General features: G+C 36.2%; 2 protein-coding genes across 6 annotated transcripts in view; one reads left to right on the top strand and one right to left on the bottom strand.

Annotated features, from left to right (window-relative positions):
* The window catches only part of Pcdh15 (protocadherin related 15), a 1075820-nt gene that overhangs the window by 922072 nt on the left and 134332 nt on the right, over positions 1–19416 (top strand). The window lies entirely within an intron of this gene.
* Positions 1727–16779, bottom strand: LOC123455778 (peptidyl-prolyl cis-trans isomerase NIMA-interacting 4-like). Its single transcript, XM_045137370.1, has 2 exons — positions 16356–16779; positions 1727–1857 (listed from the first exon to the last, which is right to left on the bottom strand). Exons 1-2 carry the CDS (start codon positions 16750–16752, stop codon positions 1727–1729), a joined length of 528 nt encoding a protein of 175 aa, XP_044993305.1. The 5' UTR covers positions 16753–16779.

Genomic DNA, 19416 nt, shown 5'->3' with positions numbered 1-19416 from the left:
ATAATCTCATTTTTCTTAAAGCATAGGCAGTACTTCTCAATTAATCTGTACTTAGCTTTTCAGCACAGCTAGTGGTCTGGAAACTAGAAAAGAAGACATGTTTGAGCAGATATTAAGGTGTTAAAACACCTACTGCAGGGCTGGAGAGATGGCTTAGCGGTTAAGCGCTTGCCTGTGAAGCCTAAGGACCCCGGTTCGAGGCTCGGTTCCCCAGGTCCCACGTTAGCCAGATGCACAAGGGGGCGCATGCGTCTGGAGTTCATTTGCAGAGGCTGGAAGCCCTGGCGCGCCCATTCTCTCTCTCCCTCTATCTGTCTTTCTCTCTGTGTCTGTCACTCTCAAATAAATAAATAAAAATTTAAAAAAATAAAAAAATAAAAAAAAAAACACCTACTGCAGATGCAGCATCTATATCTATGGGTTTACTCAGCCTTGTAATGACCACCATGATGCAATAGAAATAACTAACTTTATCAATGGGAAAGACTAATTTAGTTCACAGTTTTGAAGACAAGGCAGCCCTACTGATATGAGTGCTAGGTGACTGTGACATGAACAGGAAGAAATTGAAAGACTCAGGTCCAGCAATCCCTTCTGAAAGCAAACCCCAAATAACCCAAGAACCTTCCACTAGACTCCAGTTCTAAAGGCTCTATAACCTGCCAGTAGCCAAAATTGGAACTGACCCTTTAGCACATAGACTTTTGCTGCTAACATAGGATAAATGACAGTAAATTCTAAGAATGAGTGAGCCACCCATTGTCGCTTCTCAGGGCCACCAGCAGAAAGGAACGACGGCACACAACTTTCTTCTCAAAGCAGTTTATTCAGGAACCTTTTCCGCATGCAAAGAAAGAAAAAAATGAACCCCGAGCCCTTCCCAGTCCGTCCTTAAATCCCTAGCCTGCACCACTAAGAGTCTGCCGTGTAAGTCTCTTCGATAGGCTCATGTCAGCACAATGTCAGATGGTCTGATCTTGCGAATGTGGCTATTCAGAGGTGTATAAGGAAGTCAGGTGCAAATCATAGGACTTGGCAGCCGTCTGGGCGCCATCTTGGAATGGCTGCCACACCCGCTCCCTACAACCCATATTCCAAACACATGTTTTAGGACTCCTTTCCTTCCCTTGTCATGCCCTGGTTTATCTAGAGGTTGACTGGACCCTTTCCTATAATTATATTACCTTTAGAATCAAATGCAGGGCCTGTTTTTTAGTGCAATTGTCTCTGATTACAAAAGTACTCTTTCAGTGCTATCAGAGAGATATTGAGACTTCTACATTAGATCCTGAGATTTTGATTGGCTGGTTTGAACCTCTCTCTTTTAATTCATGAGTACCAGCTCCACATTATCATCTTAGTTATTTTCACCATCTCAAATCCAGGAGAGAGAGCATATAACATGCATCTTTCTTATTTATGTCACCTCACCTCAACAAGGGAGCATCTGGGCCATCATCATGTTAGAGATGATTCATGCTATTGAGCCTATTGGCCAGCAGATGAATCAGCTCCAGAATTCATGTGAAATCCGTCCCCTCACCCCCCACAACCATTTCTGGTGTCAAATGCTATGCTGTGCATTCCCAAAGAAAAGCAGTGGCAACAGAAGATTCCTATCCATAAATAGCTCATTAGGAAGTTCAGGCAGCATAAAAAGGAAGCTAAGATTATTATGCTAGGGAGTGGGTACCAGAAGAAGGGACTGCCATTAAACCAATCTTCACTAGAAGAACTGGAGATTGATATCATAGCGCACTCTAAGGGAAGGTACACATTCATGAATGAGGTGTATTCCGTAGACAGTAATGTTCTGGAGAATTCTTAGGATTGATCCTGGGTTCTTGGTTACAGGTGCTGCAAAAGAGGGGGACACATTTTTGTAACTTCCTTTTATCATCACAAGCAAATAGGCAAATTCTGATAGGACATTAACAAGACTGCTGTTTCTAGCCAGTATGTTGGACAGAGCACAGCAAGTGCTGTGACAGCTACTCATAGGACACTGACAATTTCTAACTATCAAATAAGATGACAAAATATGTATGAGAGCTTGTACAGAAAACATCATGGAGACGCTAAAAAACAATCTATTAAGGATGGACATTGGCAATAGAGAAGTGGGGAGTTATGAGCCATCTCTGGAAAAGTAATCACATAATGAAACATGAAGAAACAAGAGCAGGGCATATCCTGTTTATTGTAAATTTAGCATGCTACATTGTGACAATTTTTCTACACCATGTTTGTTATGGATGATCCTGAAGATCCATGAAGGGTCTTAGACGTGCTGACATCAAATTGTATGGTATAAAGATTATTTCTGAAGAGCTTGTAATGGCAGATACAAAATCCACAAGGGGGAAATAAGAGATAATAATTTAGACATGTGAGACTTAGTGTCATCAGTAGTAATTGGATTACATTGAAGTGCTCAATATATAATACCATATTGTTTAAACAAATACATACATTAATCATGTATATAAACTGTTCATATAAAATAAAGGGATGCTGAAATTATCCATGGAACTTATTTTTACAGTTGCTTCTATTATTTAGAATCAAGGAGATAAAACCTATATGGAATATACAATTAAAGCCATAAGTAAACATAAAAATAATAAATTTCTAGTTAATTTTCATTTTACTTTTTTTCTTAATCATTTTCCTAACATTTTTTGTTTCTTACAAATTATTGTATTAACATTTTTCCTGTCTCAATGTTCTTATGTTTTGTGATAAATGGTCTAAAATTATTACAGTATTGAAAACTGAAATATGAACCTGGAGTAAACGATTTGTTACAACAGAGTTAACCATTCTGTAAGCCATTGTGTTTCCATGAAACTAAAACAATTTTGAACATGCAAAGGGAGATAAAACGTCCCCAAATGCCTGTATCCAACTGGCTTTGCAGTTCCAGAATAGCTGTAGTCTTCTTCAAGTGGAGTTTTGAAGCTTTATAACAGCTCCCTGTTGCTTCCTAATGATAATTATGTAATCCATTAATTTCACTAAATGACTTATGCTCCAATTATAAAATTTAACTTTAACTTTCACTACAAACTATTAAGACACACAAAGCCAAATTACATATTGTTAATTACTATGCTGAACTTGAATTATTAGTTTGTATCTATATTCTAATGATATTTTAATAGGAGTAATCCAATATTTTTGGATTCAAAAGCTGAGGAAACTTTTTGTCTTAAAAGTAACATAGCAATAAACTATATTAACTAAGGGATCCTTAAAATGTAAAGTATAAGTGGTATAGTCTTATACATGGAAAATAAAATATGCAATATGAACCAGCAGTTATTTAATGCAAATTTTACCATTAACAGTGTGTACTATTCGACTGTTCGAAGTTAAATTCTGATCAACATTTTCAAGTGATTGAAACAGGGTGTTAAGGGACAAAATATTTGTGCAGAATAAAGCCAAATAAATAGTACAAACAGGTACAGTTTTAAATGTGGGGTGTGACTACTTATAAAAATGATTTAAAGACATTGCAATGAGCTGAGATAATAAAGTTTGGGCTTAGGAAATTAGGTCACTGTTGGATCTATTTGGCCCATTAGTAACACCTTAGGGCTGGAGTTTCAAGTCAGTAATAAGCCTGATGTGATATAATTCAAATGAAGACACAGTTTGAGAACATACAACTCTGGCAATCACAGAAGTAGTTAGTACCTGATATAGTCCTGGATCCCCTTTGAATAGTAAGATCAATGGAGATCTTAGTCCTGATAATAATCATGGATTCAAACCATTCCTAATGAAACAGTGGTTAATGTACAGACTTGCTAATTTTAATTTTGTTTCCTCCTTAATGGTATTTCATGGAGATAAAATCTACAGAGGCATATGCATGTCAGGTGATCATCTTCAGAATGGTCTCAGATGTAAACTGGCTCATGCTATGCAGTAAATATTGATGATTCAAATTCTCTGTGAGCAAATAACATCAGCAGATCCTAAATGGTAAGGTGCAGACACAGTATAATTAAATCTCCAGCTTTGGCCGTATGTCTCTTAGAGCTCTGTACAAAGGACTAAATATTGTCCATTATTTTCCTTCCTTAATGCAGGCTCATGAATTCCAGAACCACCAAACCAAAGCCTAATGCTTCTCATGCTACCTGACAGCACTTGTCCCCAATATACATATTATTAGGGATAGACCACCTCCACTTTATGTTCATATTTCCACTAGATCATATAATTCTGTGATATTCCATATCTACTATAACAATATATATAATTTGATGCCCAGGTTGAAGAAAATTTCTATAAGCACACGGAATCAGATCTGACTTATGAAACTAATGTGATATTGAGTAAATAATGTGGCCTCTCTTGGCATAGGCTTCATTATCAGAAAAATATAGGCACTAGAAGTTCCCAGGGATTAGTATGATTATTCAGGGTACATGGGATAGAGGAAGGGAAAGAAAAGGAACAAACCTCTTAGCTCGCACCAGATTGGTTTCACCTCTGTATTAGGATCTTAATGAATGATGCCTTTGGGACTAGACTATTTCAAACTAATGATTGACATTTTCCATATCTACTCTACTGAAGAACCACAGGTGTAACTATGTACAAAAGCATCAGAGAAAAAAAAAACTTGAAAAAAGCACTACCTATCTGGTTTAAACAAGAATCTGAGCAGTATATACAATATAGAGAAGTCATTTACCATCACATTTTCAGTTAGTGTCATAGTGAATCAACTTATCTTAACCTTAGATGATACAGAGATCCCAGAGTCACCAAAATATTCTTCCATTTTGAAAACAAAAGATACTGGATTTAGTTGACATGAGATGCAAGTGCATTACTCATATGAACACAGAGGTATTGGGAGGATTTCAGTCCCAAACCCTTTAAGTAATATCAAAATAATTATACTCTTTAGTGTTTACAGGAGTAGTGATGTCACAAAACAACTATATTTCCTGTAATTCACACTTTACTATTAAACCAAGTAAATATGTACCTCAGCAATGTGTCTCTGATGAATGCTGCTATCTGTCTGTATGGGTTCTAAAAGTGGACTGAAGGTGGGAGATTTATGGTATTCCTTTATTTTTTCATAGCTCAGCATTACATTTAATAGGGCCTAAACCTGCAATACTTCTATTTTAAGTGTGCTACAAGTGGGAAATTTTATGGATTCTGTTGCCAAGTGGAACAATATAATGTAAATATTGCAACTTGGTACACTAAAGACAAAAGCCTACATAGTTTAAAAAATATCAGTTATGTCTCTTTCATTGATACTACTACCTGAAAGTATTTATCATGGCAATTTATCTAGTGTTCAGGGCCAGTGTGGATATTCAATTAGCTGCTCATAAGTGGATTTGAAATGTATGGCTTTTTCTTACAATAGTTAGGGTATAATGTTCACTCTTTTTGGCAAATACTAGCTATTAAATACACATATTTACATTTGTGTGCAAATGTTATTGAAAATTCAAGGTCTGTCATGAACTCATCATTGGAAAATGTCTTCATGCAAGCAACATATGTCCCTTGCTCTGTTTTAAATGGATTTCTCCCATTCTTGAGACTCTCTTATGTCATTGCTTCTGGTTTTCATGTTTAATCATGTCTTATACGTTCTATCTTCTCATAAACTTTGTATTTTGGAAATATCATCTAAATTGCTCATTTGAGTCTCCATTCCTCTTGGAAAATCCCACTTATATTAAGCCCACAGCCTTAAATATATTGAGATTCTGATGTCTCCCACTACTCTATCTTCAGCTTCTTCTGCTCTATAAATTATGTGGAGCAGACACCCTTGTGTGTTCTATAAGTATCTCACTTTCAGCAGGTTTCTACTTTCTCATAATTTCTGTTTTAATGATCTCAGTCAGACTCTCATTTTTCATTTGAAGGATTGTTAAAGGTGGTGATTGCAAGACACATCTAAATCCTTCTTAGTTACTCTCAGTGCAATTGCAAAGCTCTGTTTAGCCCAGTTCAGCTACAGAAGTTGGCCCATGCCTCATGCAAAAAACAAGCAACAGAAAAAAAAAGAAAAAAAAGAGAGCTACAGCCCCCTGTATCTGCTTTGATGACATTTCCTACATTTATCCTAACTTGCTTGTAACCACTAGGATTTTTTATGGAACTCTCCTGTGACAATCTTGATTATCACCTTGGTTGGATTGAATAGTGCCTAGAAAGTTAGTAAAGCATACCTTGGAGTGTGTTTTTGATGTTATGACGGATAAGACCAACTCTGATTTAAGTGTTTGTGTGGCTATCCATACCAAATAGACTAAGAGGGGAAAAGAGAGAGCCAGTTAACACAGGTAGTCTGCATGAAGTGAGCTCTGATTCTAATGAGTGAACTAAATCTGTTCCTTTCAGGTGTTTGTCACAACATCCACAAGGCTGACTTGGACAGCCAGGGTGTCTGTCCCTAGCTTATTTTCTTCATTTTTATTTAGATAATAACCCTTAGAAACTCCTGACATATATAAACTTTTCCAGAAAATCTTTCTGGAATTGTTCTATAACCTAATTGTATCCCCTTGTAGGCCTATATTGCACAGTGCATGATTTTTATGATACTTGAATACTACATATCCAAATTTTTGAAAACAGAATCTTTACAGTATTTATTTTAGAAATGTCAGTGTTTATCCTGGAACATGGCTTATAGTATATGCTATATTAACTTTAGTGGCTCAAGTTATCTAAATGAAATGTTTATGAAGATTCATAAATTTTTGGAAAGAGATTTCTATTACATGACATTATCTAAATGTACATACTTGACTATGTAAGCAAACCCACATTGTAGTATTTTAATACTGCATATCAGTTGACTTTCAGAATTTTGGCGATAGAAGTACAAAATAAAATTGATTTAGATACTTAATAGGTTGATATTGTATATATGTAATTACAATGATTGTAATGGGGAGGTAATATGATGGAGAATGGAATTTCAAATGGGAAAGTGTGGGGGTGGGGAGGGAGGGAATTACCATAGGATATATCTTATAATCATGGAAAATGTTAATAAAAATTAAAAAAAATTGATTTAAAAATAATTTTAACACTAAGGCCATTGAAGTTTAATTCACTAGGAAATAAATCATATATCTGCTTGTTCAATCTTGGGGGAAGGTAACAGTAATGAAGAATTTTCCCAAAATGTAAAAGCTATTGAGATTAAAAAAAAAAAAAAAAACCCTAACTGAAATGCAACCAGCGTTTTTGGTCTTGTATTTAATGACTTTTCTTTTAAAGTATCTACTGCATCTAAACTATCTAAATTGCAGAAGAAATACTAATTTTTCCTCACAGAACTTTATTCATTGATCTAGCTATACCTTTTAATTAAATATAACATATATATGATAACATTTTATACAAATTGCATGCCTGTTTTATAAACTGATGAGAATGTATAGTATATTCGTGTTAGTGATATTCAGTTTTCATTCTCTATAAATACTGTAACATGCTACAATTGTTTGCCATGACTTTACTGCCTAGCCAAAAAAAAAAAAACATTAGCAACTTTTAGCTCTATAGGAAAAATTCCAACCATTTCTAAAGCCTTTGATTAATATGAACTTGTGTTCCATAATTTTAAGAAAACTATGAGGTACACATAAGTGATTTAAGCATAAATGCACAAGTTCTGAATGATTGCAAAATAAACATGCAGTCCCACAGGTGCAAAGTACTATGAGACAGAGAAACATGGGAATAAATTCATTATAACTTTTATATTTAAATGACTACCTTAGTTCATTTTATTTTCTTTCTTAAATTTGGTTTTATTTAATAAAAATGATTGTGTGTTTATATACCCATGTTTTTGAAATGTGGTCCTGGGGAAAAAAAATATAAAGTGCTTGTGGAGATGTAAAAGGGATTCACTTGTCTTTATGCTTTTTATGTGCTTATTCTTCAAATATATTCATACTTTCCTATCTTTCTTCGTGTAAGCATGATGTCATAACATAGGCTGTCTTAATTCAAGCAATATTTTCTATTATATAGCTCTACATCAAGGCTTCATTAAGGATATTTTCTTTCTAATTAGGCATGTATAAAACAACAGGGCCTGAAGTTATCTACAGTAACAATAACAGAAGATGACCCAAGTTGGAAAGCAAATAATTCCATTCAAATCTTTATATTGTGACACATTCAGATTCTGTGAAGCTTCTAACATGTACACACTGTCAGAGAATGATTTGAACATCTATAGAGAATACTAAACCTGCAGTTAAGTTGCTTTCTGTCATGTCTCTGAAATGTGTAGTGTGTCTTCACACAGTATTAGCCATTTGTATTTCTTCCTTTGAGAATTCCCTATTCAGTTCTGGACCCCACTTTTTTGAGAGAATAGTTTTAATTTTTATTGCTTAGGTTTTTGAAAACATTAATATATTTATTTATTAGCATACAGAAATAGATAAAAGATTAAAACTTCACTTCATTAAGAAGTGATCTACTCATATCATCTAGAACTCACTAGATTGAAATTAATATACACATGAAACAATAATCAACATGGTGGGTGAGATTCAAAGTGTGCAGTTGTCAGTTGGAGTACAGTATGTAACTATGAGGAGCAGGGAGCCAGAGAGAAAGGGAAGAAGGAATTTTCATGTGGTAGGCAAAGCAGATTTGACATGAAAATCTGAGTTGGAGTTGGAATTTGACTATTGACTGCACACATTGGTCAATTTTAAGTTTGTATAACACCAGTCTTCTCATCTGTAAAACAAAAGTGATCATAATAGTTTTCTCACAAGTTTGATGTGATGGTTAAATGAAAAGACAACACAAATATCCATCCCATTGTCTGCAAATGCACAATCATGATTAATTACCTCTGGTAGTACATGAGCATCTGTACCCAATGCCAATTTATATTCCAGAATATATGTAGCAGCTGAAGAAAAACAATACCAATCATTATATTTTATTACTGTGTTTTAAATAAACATTTTTTATCTCTTTTAGATAAATTAGGGGCTGAAAAGATTGCCCAGTGGTAAGATACTTGTCTCAATGCCTAATGTCCTGGGTTTGATTTCCCCAATACCCATATAAAGCCAGGTGCACAAAATTGTGCATGCATCTAGAGTTCATTTTCAGTAGCTAGAGGCCCTGGTGTTCCTGTATTATTTATTTGATCTCTTTCTCTCCTTGCAAATAAATAAACAAATATTTGCTGGGTGTTATGGTTCAGACCTTTAATTCCATCACTTCAGAGGCAGAGGTAGGAGGATCACTATGAGTTCAAGGCCATCCCGAGACTACATATTGAATTCCAGGTCAGCCTGGGCTACAGCGAGACCCTACCTCAAAAAACATCATAGTGAGGTTAAGGGTTTCCTTTAAAAATTTTCAGACTAATTTCAAACTTTGTTCTGTAGCAGATGAGTATCTAGGTTGTGTTTTAGGGTCTATATTATTTCCCTACTTTACTCAGGTGGCAATTTGAATGGAAGAAAATGAGGAGTCATAACAATCAGTAAAATTACTGCGAGTAATTAATAAAGAGGGATTTTCAGGTCAAAATATCATCAAACTGAACCCTGAACTTACTGGTGGCTGTGTGAGTCAGTTGTGACACTTTCATTTGCATATTAAAGTCAAGATACTAGTAAGGCGATACCCCCAGCTGGGGACCACCAAACTATAACATCATGTGAGAATTTCAGACATGTTTGATAGTAAATATGTCATCATGCCTAATATCTGGGTGTGCTGGTGTACACATTTACTACAAGCACCCAGGAGGCCAAGGAAGGAAGATCACTGTGAATTTGAGGCAACCCTGGGCTACAGCATGCATTCTAGATCAATGCAGGCTAGAGAGAGACCCTGCAAAAAAATTCAAACCATAGAATTTTTTGTAACTTTAAGTCATAAGTTTTTATAGCTTTAAGGCAATAATTATGCTGATTGTTTGAACTGACAATAAGTGGCTGATATTGTATTAATTCTCAGTGTATGAGTTAATAAAGTATGCTATATTCTATAAAATAAGAAATTTATAATCTATTGAGAAGGATTTAGGTAAAGGTTTATGATGAGGACACGGACCCTCCAGCCATATTTCCCTTAAAGAAACAATTCATATCTATGCTTCTGGAAGTGAGACATGCAGACTCTACAACTTCTGATCACTTCAGAAATTCTCTGTTTCAGGGTTCACCCTTGCCCAAGGTATCACTCTTATTGCTGTGGCCTGCATTGTGACTTATACTGGAAAGCAAAGACCTACTCATTTTGGATCAATTCAGAACAAACGGGAACTGTAGTTATAATTCTGGAATTCCTTCTGGATTTAGTCAAGGGTGTAGTTGGCTCTGTATTCAGTTAGATTGTTCCCTCAATGTAATCTTGCTTTCTCTGTCTTCCACAAGTATGGATTTCAAAAGCCCATCCCAATAAAGCACTTGCAACTAATCTATGTCTTATGGTCTGTGTAGTAGTTTAAATAAAAGACCAATATATTCAGGATTTTGTTAAAGTTTGTAATTTAGATTTGTATCACTTGGCTAGAGAAGGTGTCACTGGGTGGATCTTAGGGTCCACCCATAAGGTGTGGTTGTGGGTTTGGAATTCCAGTCTAAAAATATGCAAAGTGCTTGAGCTCTGACTGGAGTTTCTGAAGTGTGCTTGTTTGTGGTGCTGGTGGTGGCTTGTGGCTTGTGGCTTTTCCTTTTTGTTTTATAAAGGTAGGGTCTCGCTCTAGCCCAGGTTGACCTGGAATTCACTATGTAGTCTCAAGGTGGCCTCGAACTCTCCACAATCCTCCTACCTCTGCTTCCAAGTGCTGGGTTTAAAGGCATGTGCCACCATGCCCAGTGGCTTGTGACTTTTCTAGCTGTCCTTGGACCTGTGAAAGTGGGCCAGCTTCTTCTGCCATTATGGAATTTCACCTGGATTTGTAATTTCAAGTACATCCCTTCCTCCATATCTGTGCCTGGTCTGGAAGTTCATCTCAGTGAAGTGAGGCTGTCTACTATAGCCTGCTTCCCAAAGAATGCAGCCTGTATACTAACACAGCTTTTTCGTCAAATCATAAGAATCAAAGATGGGAGGCTTTAAAAAAAATAATCCAGATGATTCCCTAGAAAATGAATATATAAAAGCAGGCAATATTTCTTTAGCTTGTTTTCTCACTATTTATAGTTTATGATATCACAGAAGGATTACTACACTGGGGATTCTGAAACCTAGTACTGGAAATATTCCCTCTGTGTGTCATAATTCACAGCATGAATATATAACATACAGCCTCTTCTTCATTGTCTGCTTGCTTCTGTGGTGATATTTTTATGAGAAGTCCCTCTGAGCTTGCAGTCTTATCTAATGGTTTTATGATGTCTCCATATCAGACTCATCTAAGCCTGCACAGACAAATTTCAGGCAAAAGCAATCAATCTTTATGAAAGTTGCAGGAGTACTGTTTCCTCTGGGCCAACTAAATCAAAGCACCTCATACTTTTCATGTAGCTCTGGTCTCCATTTAGATTCTTCAAATTTTAAGTTTGAAATAAGTCAACAACTTTCTTCTTTATTATCTGCAAAGATTCACTATTACAGAGTATTTTAAAGTAACTTTGCCAAAAAAAATAACCTTACCATTTATATCTGCTCTTTTATTCCATACTGCTATTTTCTTGTTTTATTCGACTGACTAGACTCTTTCTAGTGAAATGCAATGGTGCATAAACATAACATCTCATAGACCAATTCTCAACTGTGCTCAGAGAATCTTTTCACTCAGACAAGGACATTAAAGTGTTCTGCTTATTGCCTAAGTGCTGGCAATAAAACAAAAGTTATCAAGTTGGTTTACCCCATCTTTTAATCACCAGTCTGATTTGTTTTCTTTTTTTTTTTTTTTTTTTTTTTTTTGGTTTTGCGAGGTAGGGTCTCACTCTGGTCCAGGCTGACCTGGAATTAACTCTGTAGTCTCAGGGTGGCCTCGAACTCATGGTGATCCTCCTACCTCTGCCTCCCGAGTGCTGGGATTAAAGACATGTGCCACCATGCCTGGCTTTGATTTGTTTTCTTTATAATAAAAACTTAAGTATGTTTATGAAATATCTAAGTATTTACAAATCTGCTATTTTTAAAAAGTTTATACTTACATTTACTATTAAGTTAAGTGGCACACCATTTATATTTATATGGAAGGAAACCAACCAACCAAGCCTTAAGTAAGGCTGGCTGCATGATAGTTATCTTAACACAAACATGACTTCACACCCTAATGTGTGAATGTGTGCTGGACAGAGGCAACTAGGAAAAAAGGAGCAGAGGACAATTATAATCTTTATTTTACAATTTAAAGGGGAGTTCCACATTTTCTTCAACTATTTTCATTTTTCCACTGCAAGAAGTACAGCCCCAAATAACAAATACGAAAAAAAAATGTTCCTAATTTATGTACGGCAGACATAAAAGTAGAAAACATGACTTTCACTTACATCAGTGATTTGTTAGCAGAGGAGTGGATATACAACACAAGGTTCAAAATAAGCCCATTTAGTAAGTCGTAGAATAAGGAAATGGAATGTACCTATAAATTACTAAATTTTAGTACTGGCTCCAGGAATGAATTACAGTTAAATAAACAGAAGAGACTACAATCTATACCTTGCTCTTCTCAGTGTTTTTTGTCAAGTGAGGTGAAGATGATATTATAAATAAAATGAAGAGAACCTTTTACTATTATAGTTCATGGTTGTCATGTCAGAAACAATATGAGCTTGTGTAGTAAGTTGAATGTGAACTCTCCCCAAGCTCATATTCTTGAACAGATGGTACCAAGGGTATGGCTCTATTTTGGAAGGTTATAGAACCTTTGGTACATGAAGAGCTAGTTAGCCAAAGTAGACCACTAAAGGTGAACTACAAAGGTTTTGCCTGCTTCTAGTTCTATCTGGTGCTTTCTGTTTCTAAGTATACTGACAACTGTTGAGTCTCTATCCCAATAATCCCATTGCCATGAACTCCACCTTGACTTTCCTGCTATGATGGACTGAAATTTCTATGAAACCATAGACCAAAATAAATCTTCCTCTCATAAGTGACTTTGGTCAGGTATTTTGTCTCAGCAACAAAGAAAGTAACTAATATAGAAAATTGTTAGCAGAGAATGGGGCCCTTGAGGAAGGTACATGGGCATGTGGACTGGGGGCCTTTCTAGAGCAGGTTTTCAGGATAATGCTATGAGTGAATGTACTAGAGAGGCACTTTTGTGCTATATGTAGAGATTAATAAGCTCTTCTGGTGGTAACTCCAAAGATCAAAATTCCTATAAAAGTCAATACAGTGAAGGCCGTACTCATGAAGTTTCAGATGGGAACAAATTCTCTACCAAAAAATTGCACCAGGAGTTATCCAATGTACATTATGGCAAAGAGTCTTACTACCATCTCCCATGTTGTAAAATTCAGAGTGGTACAGAATTCAAAAGCAATGGAATAACTTAATTGACAGGCAGAATTTTAAGACAGCAAAATATCCAGGTTCTAACATTATTACTTATCATTTCCTTCAGCTAGATTTACAATGAAAGGGAGCAGAAAGTGGAACAGAAAATGTGAAACATGTGCAATTTGTCTATGAATGTGAGCATGAGTAAAGTTGCAAACACTGGCACAGAGATCACCATTGTTAGAGATTACTATTGTCAAAAGATGTCAGTCACTTTGCACTGGGATACCAAGAAAGTCACCTTGAGAGTGACACCCCTCTTTTTAATGAAAGTTCCCAGAATATGAAAATGTAAACACATTTAAAAGACTTTCTTTTAAAATGTGAATGCCTGAAAATATAGAGCTACAAACCCCTACTCACAAAGTACTACCAAGGGAAATATTTTCCCTAGCTCATCTGCCCAGACACTTGGGGATCATTAAAGCCATGGACCAAGGTAGTAAGTTAGTATTCTAACCTGACAACAGAACTTGGCATGATCTCTATGGTTTTCTTGTTATAGGCATGCAGAATAAAAAAGTTATATAGCCATAGGGGCTTGCATCATGGTTCCAAAGAAGACTGTAAAGCAGGAATGTATTGGCTTTTAAAAAAATCCAGATGCATGCTTACATTGAATACTGAAGAGTAATGATAAAAATAAAGTGTGAGATTGCAATATAAGAAAGATACCTGATGGGCTGGAGAGATGGCTTAGCGGTTAAGCGCTTGCCTGTGAAGCCTAAGGACCCCGGTTCGAGGCTCGGTTCCCCAGGTCCCACGTTAGCCAGATGCACAAGGGGGCGCACGCATCTGGAGTTCGTTTGCAGAGGCTGGAAGCCCTGGCGAGCCCATTCTCTCTCTCCCTCTGTCTTTCTCTCTGTGTCTGTGGCTCTCAAATAAATAAATAAATAAAATTAAAAAAAAAAAAGAAAGATACCTGATAAGAAATATATTATATTTTTAATAAATATAGAGGAAGTGGTCAAATTTATTTCTTTAAAAAGAAAGTAAAACTTGTATCATACTTGAGAGAGAATACAACAAGAGACTAGAGATGCCTGGAGTAAGTAAAGGACATAACACATGAACCATGCTGATGTGACTTTTCTCTTGCCCTAGTATTAAAATGTGGTGGATGTTAACTACAGCTCCCTATTCTCTGAGTTTCCATCATGTTGATATGTATGGGAAGATACTTGAGAGGGTGATAATATCCTAGTGAAGGCTAAAAGGATATTTCTATGTGGCAAGCTCACATTTGGAATGTGACAAAGACCGTAGAGCTATTCGTGGTGAGAGCTGCTTTCTACATAGGAACATATTATCCCCAAAGGATAAAAATTGTCTTGTATGATGAAAGCATTATATCATATATATTTTTCTCAGATGCATATTTCTACATAAATACATCGTATATATTTAGAGATACATATTTGTACAGAAACATCTATATAGTGGTTATGAAATTTCTTGGGTATTCGATTACAACAAACAAACTCAAGAGATCTATGTGAGAATGACCTAAAACAGTATTGAAAATCAAACTTCTATTTTTAATTCTGACTAAGCATATATACTACACTTGTTTTCAAACTCAACTAAAAATTTATTTTCATAAGGGATTCCAGGTGCCAAAACAAAGAACATATTATACAATTTAATAATTTAGTTGATATCATTGCTCCAATAATATTCTTCTACAAAAAGAAATGTATCTTCTTACCTTAATTTTTTCTAATAAACTGGAAATATATTTTTAAAAGAAGATTAAAATGCTAACTTGTGGTTTTCATTTATGCATGGTTGGGTAGCTGAGATGGGAATAATAAGCTATTATTAGCATTTTTTCACACAAAAAAAGTCCTACATAGAAAGGATCAAAGAACAGTCAAAGTGCCATACAAATATCATTCAACTATGAAGCTGTTATTTTCATGAGCCTGTGGTGGTTCCATCTTCCTTGTCAAGTTGACTGGACTTAGAATAACCTCTTTGAGTGCCTCTTTGAGGTATTCCCAGAGAGAATTAGGAGGCTTAACTAAGAGTAGAGTCCCACCAAACACATGATAGGCGGTGGGGCATAGCCCATGGAGTGGTGACATGAACAGAATAAAAGTGACAAGAGGAGAAAATTGTCCCATTGCTGGTATTTCTTTTTCTCTTTTTTGGTCCACTGAACGTTAATTATAACCATTCTTTCCTTCACACTCTCTCCACCATGTGTAATGACACCTTTGAAATCATGATCCAGAGTAAGTTGCTTACGTCAGTTATTTTATGCCATAGAAATGCTTCCATTTTTGCCTTTTTCTACACTTAGGCTAATTTTGAAATGTATGAAATTCTATTCAATACATCTCTTTAGTTACCAGTGGAAGCCAAAAGTTTTCGTCCCAAACTGCCAAGAATTATACAGGCCATAAATGAGATAAGATTTAGGATTTAATCTCAGGTCGGGGTGGGGTGGGAGCAGGACAAGGAGCAAGACTTAACCTAAACCTTTGACCTTGGGGACATTTTAAAATTTTATCGTTACACTTAAATGCTGTGTGTTCAAATTCAGTCATGGCAAATCCACTTGGGAAAGGAAAATTAACCCAGCTTCATGGATACTACATGGAAGGTTTGCTATTTTGACCCAGTGGTTTTCAGTGGGGCAGTTATGAAATATGTTTTCTAAGATGTACATTTTTTCGTTGTTACATAGGAAGTGTAAATAATTGATTAAAGTGCTGCATTTTGATTTTTTTCTAGCCACTTTTAAAGAGAAAACTAGGAATTGAGTATTTTGTGTACAGTCTGTTTCCATACCCCCGGCCCTCCCTCCCTATTTTTTTTTCTGTATTTCATACCTTTATTTTCTGCCTTCAACCATAATACATGATATCCAAATTTTGTCTTAACTGGTGGATCTTTAAACACAGGTTTATCCATCCCACTTACAGGCAAGGCAAATGCCGCTTCTTGAAATGGTCCCACCATGGACCCTCTTGTCATCCAACCCAAGTCGTCCCCCTGCCTGGCTTTATCTTCACTATACTGTGTGGCCACCTCACTGAATCTCATTCCAGACTTTATCTTTTCCATGGCCTCCATGATTTTGCCATGTTTTTCACAAAGAATGTGTCTGACCTTTACTGCATTGCCACCACCTTTTGGGCCCTGAGCCTTCTTGTCAGCACTGTCACTCCCAGAGGCATAACCCCCTTTCTCCCCTTTTCCAGAACTGCTTTTCCCTTTGGGGGGCATCTTCTACACTTGCTGTTGAACTCCCTCCCTCCCCATTTAATTGTCATTTGTCATGAGGTTTCTGGACTTACCTACCAGTGATCTGCTGGAGATTACGCCCATGTCATAGAGAATAAGCTGATGATTGTACCAGTCTTAAATTATTAGATTCAATAAAATTGATGCTTATTTATTGAAATAAAAGAAATAAAATATAATATATTTTATATTATACTTTATATTGGTCACAGCAGTGAAGAAAGACTAATACAGGGACTGTAAAAGTATTCCTGAAAATAGTCACAAGGCATGTGTTAAAGAAATGTACTTGTGTACTACATGTTCACTTTATCTTTCTCAGATGCTTTGGAAGTCTAAACACTTAGACTGAAGAATTGTCTGATTGGGAAGCAATACAAGCATATGACAATAAAATAAAGTAGGTGTTGCAGTCACGTTTACATTGGTGGTAGAAATCTCCAACCAAGAGCAGCTTGTGAGAAAAAGAGATTTATTCTGGCTTACAGGCTCAAGGGGAAGCTCCATGGTGGCAGGAAAAGCGATGCCATGAGCAGAGGGTGGACATCACCCCGGGCCCACGGAAGGTGACAATAAGAGCAGAAGAGTGTGCTGAACACTGGCATGGGGAAACTGGTAATAATACCCATAAGCCTGCCCTCAAGAATACACTGCCTCCAGGAAGCATTAATTCCCCAGTCTCCATCAGCTGGGAACCCAGAATTCAGAACACCTAAGTTTATGGGGAACACCTGAATTAAACCACCTCATGCTGCTCCTGGCCCCCATAAACTGATAGCCATGTATGATTTAATTTGCAATGTATTTATGCAACTTTAAAAAACCCCATGTTTTTTATTAATTTAAATGATGTTCAAATATCCCCATAATCCAAGGTATTTTAACTGAGGCATAATACAAAAAAAATCCCCCCAAAACACATAATGGCACAAAATAAATATTCATACTGTAAAAGATGGCATTGGGCATAGCAAGGAAACATTCAAGCAATAGACAATTTAAACAGGGCAAACACCAAACTCTGTAGCTCTAAGTCCAACAACTTTAGCTAGTGACAAGTCTTTAAATCCGATAAACCTAACCAGCAAAAACTCTCTGGAGTTCCAATTCTTCCCCTCCAGCTAGGCTACTCACAGTCCTAGAAAACTTCATCTGGGGCCGACAGCTCTCCTTGGCAGCCATCTAGTGGTCTCAGCCTCTATACTGTGTCTCCACTACAATCCATGATTCATTCTCACAGCTTCATCAGGTCTCCATGCAGGCATCCATCAAACCTGTTTCACACTGCCCCCGGCCATTTCCAAAACACAAGACCATGTTGCAAACTCAATGATCCTCTCTGTTTTCCATTTCCTATACTCCACAATACCAGGTAGAGTGCCAATTTGTTAATCGAGGGGGAATAAAGCAGACTTTGAAGAACAGGACATTCCTTGAGCACTCAGGCCCCTTCAAAAGAGTCTACATTCTTCCTGTTGCCCCAGTACAGGTCAGCTGGCCCAATCTCAAAGGTTGTAATACCTCAATTGCAACTGAACAGGCAACAGTTTTTTGTTTTGTTTTTTTTTCTGTTACATATACCTCTGCTCACACCAGTCCATTTCTACGTAATGCTATTTGTTATCTCCTTTCCTATTGCTCTCTACCAGATGAGGCATGCAGCAACAGATTTCCTGTCTGAAGCAAAGCCAAGACAATTGCAGGACACTCATGATGCATGTCCCATCTGAAAGACACAAACATTGAGGATTTAGGTAAACTACCAAGATGTAGAATCACTTGCATCCTTACTAACACTAAAAAAACAAAAGGGGAATGAAACAGATTTGTGTCAAAAATTTAGTTATGGATATTCATGGGTAAAACCAAAGGAGGACAAGACCACATAGATTCTTGAATGCTAGGGTAAAATGCAATTTATTATGTAACTAGTAGTGATTGCTTAGCTATTGAAAGATTCAGCCAAATTTTTGTGTAAGACATCTTCTGCTAAGTAAATTAGATGGTCTTAATTAAATTTTTATTCAACAAGTATTAGTTTGACCATGATGAAGAATGGTAATTAGGAAGTGAATGGTAAGAATTGTTGTTTCTTTTCTAGGAGACAAACAGGTAATTAGGCAATTACAATAAACACAGAATGACAGGAATCCTCCCTGGAAGGACATGCACTTAAATTTGGTGGAATCAGAAAATGCAATGCAAAAAAAATATTTAAACCCTTCAAGACAATTTAATTGTGGTTCATCCATGGTAGAATGGAAAGAATTTAAGAACACTGAAAAAGAAATAGCTTTGGAGAAATATGTGGGCAGCTGTCAAAATGTTATTGTGTGGAAATACTATTTACTGATTCTTTTGGGGAGAATTTATCTTTTCAGATTTGAGAAGACAGGTTGCAGTAGTTATGAGTAAAGGAAAGTTTAATGTAAAATAACTCTTCTATTTCTTTAGATATCACTGCAGTGATTTTAAGACGAGGTCATAAACACAGAGACATGTATATTTATTTTTCAAGTGACAATGAATTTACTTTAAATACAAATAAAAGTCATGTTTTGTAATGCTTTTTCCCATGCCAGGCATAGCATACATTTCTTTGTAGGACATCATCACATAAACTGTTTCAATGAAGTTTCTCTTTCA

Source organism: Jaculus jaculus, chromosome 18 (genome assembly GCF_020740685.1).
Source record: "Jaculus jaculus isolate mJacJac1 chromosome 18, mJacJac1.mat.Y.cur, whole genome shotgun sequence".
Lineage (NCBI taxonomy): Eukaryota > Metazoa > Chordata > Mammalia > Rodentia > Dipodidae > Jaculus > Jaculus jaculus.
Note: the sequence above shows the minus strand (reverse complement) of the source record. Positions and strands in the feature narration are given on the sequence as shown.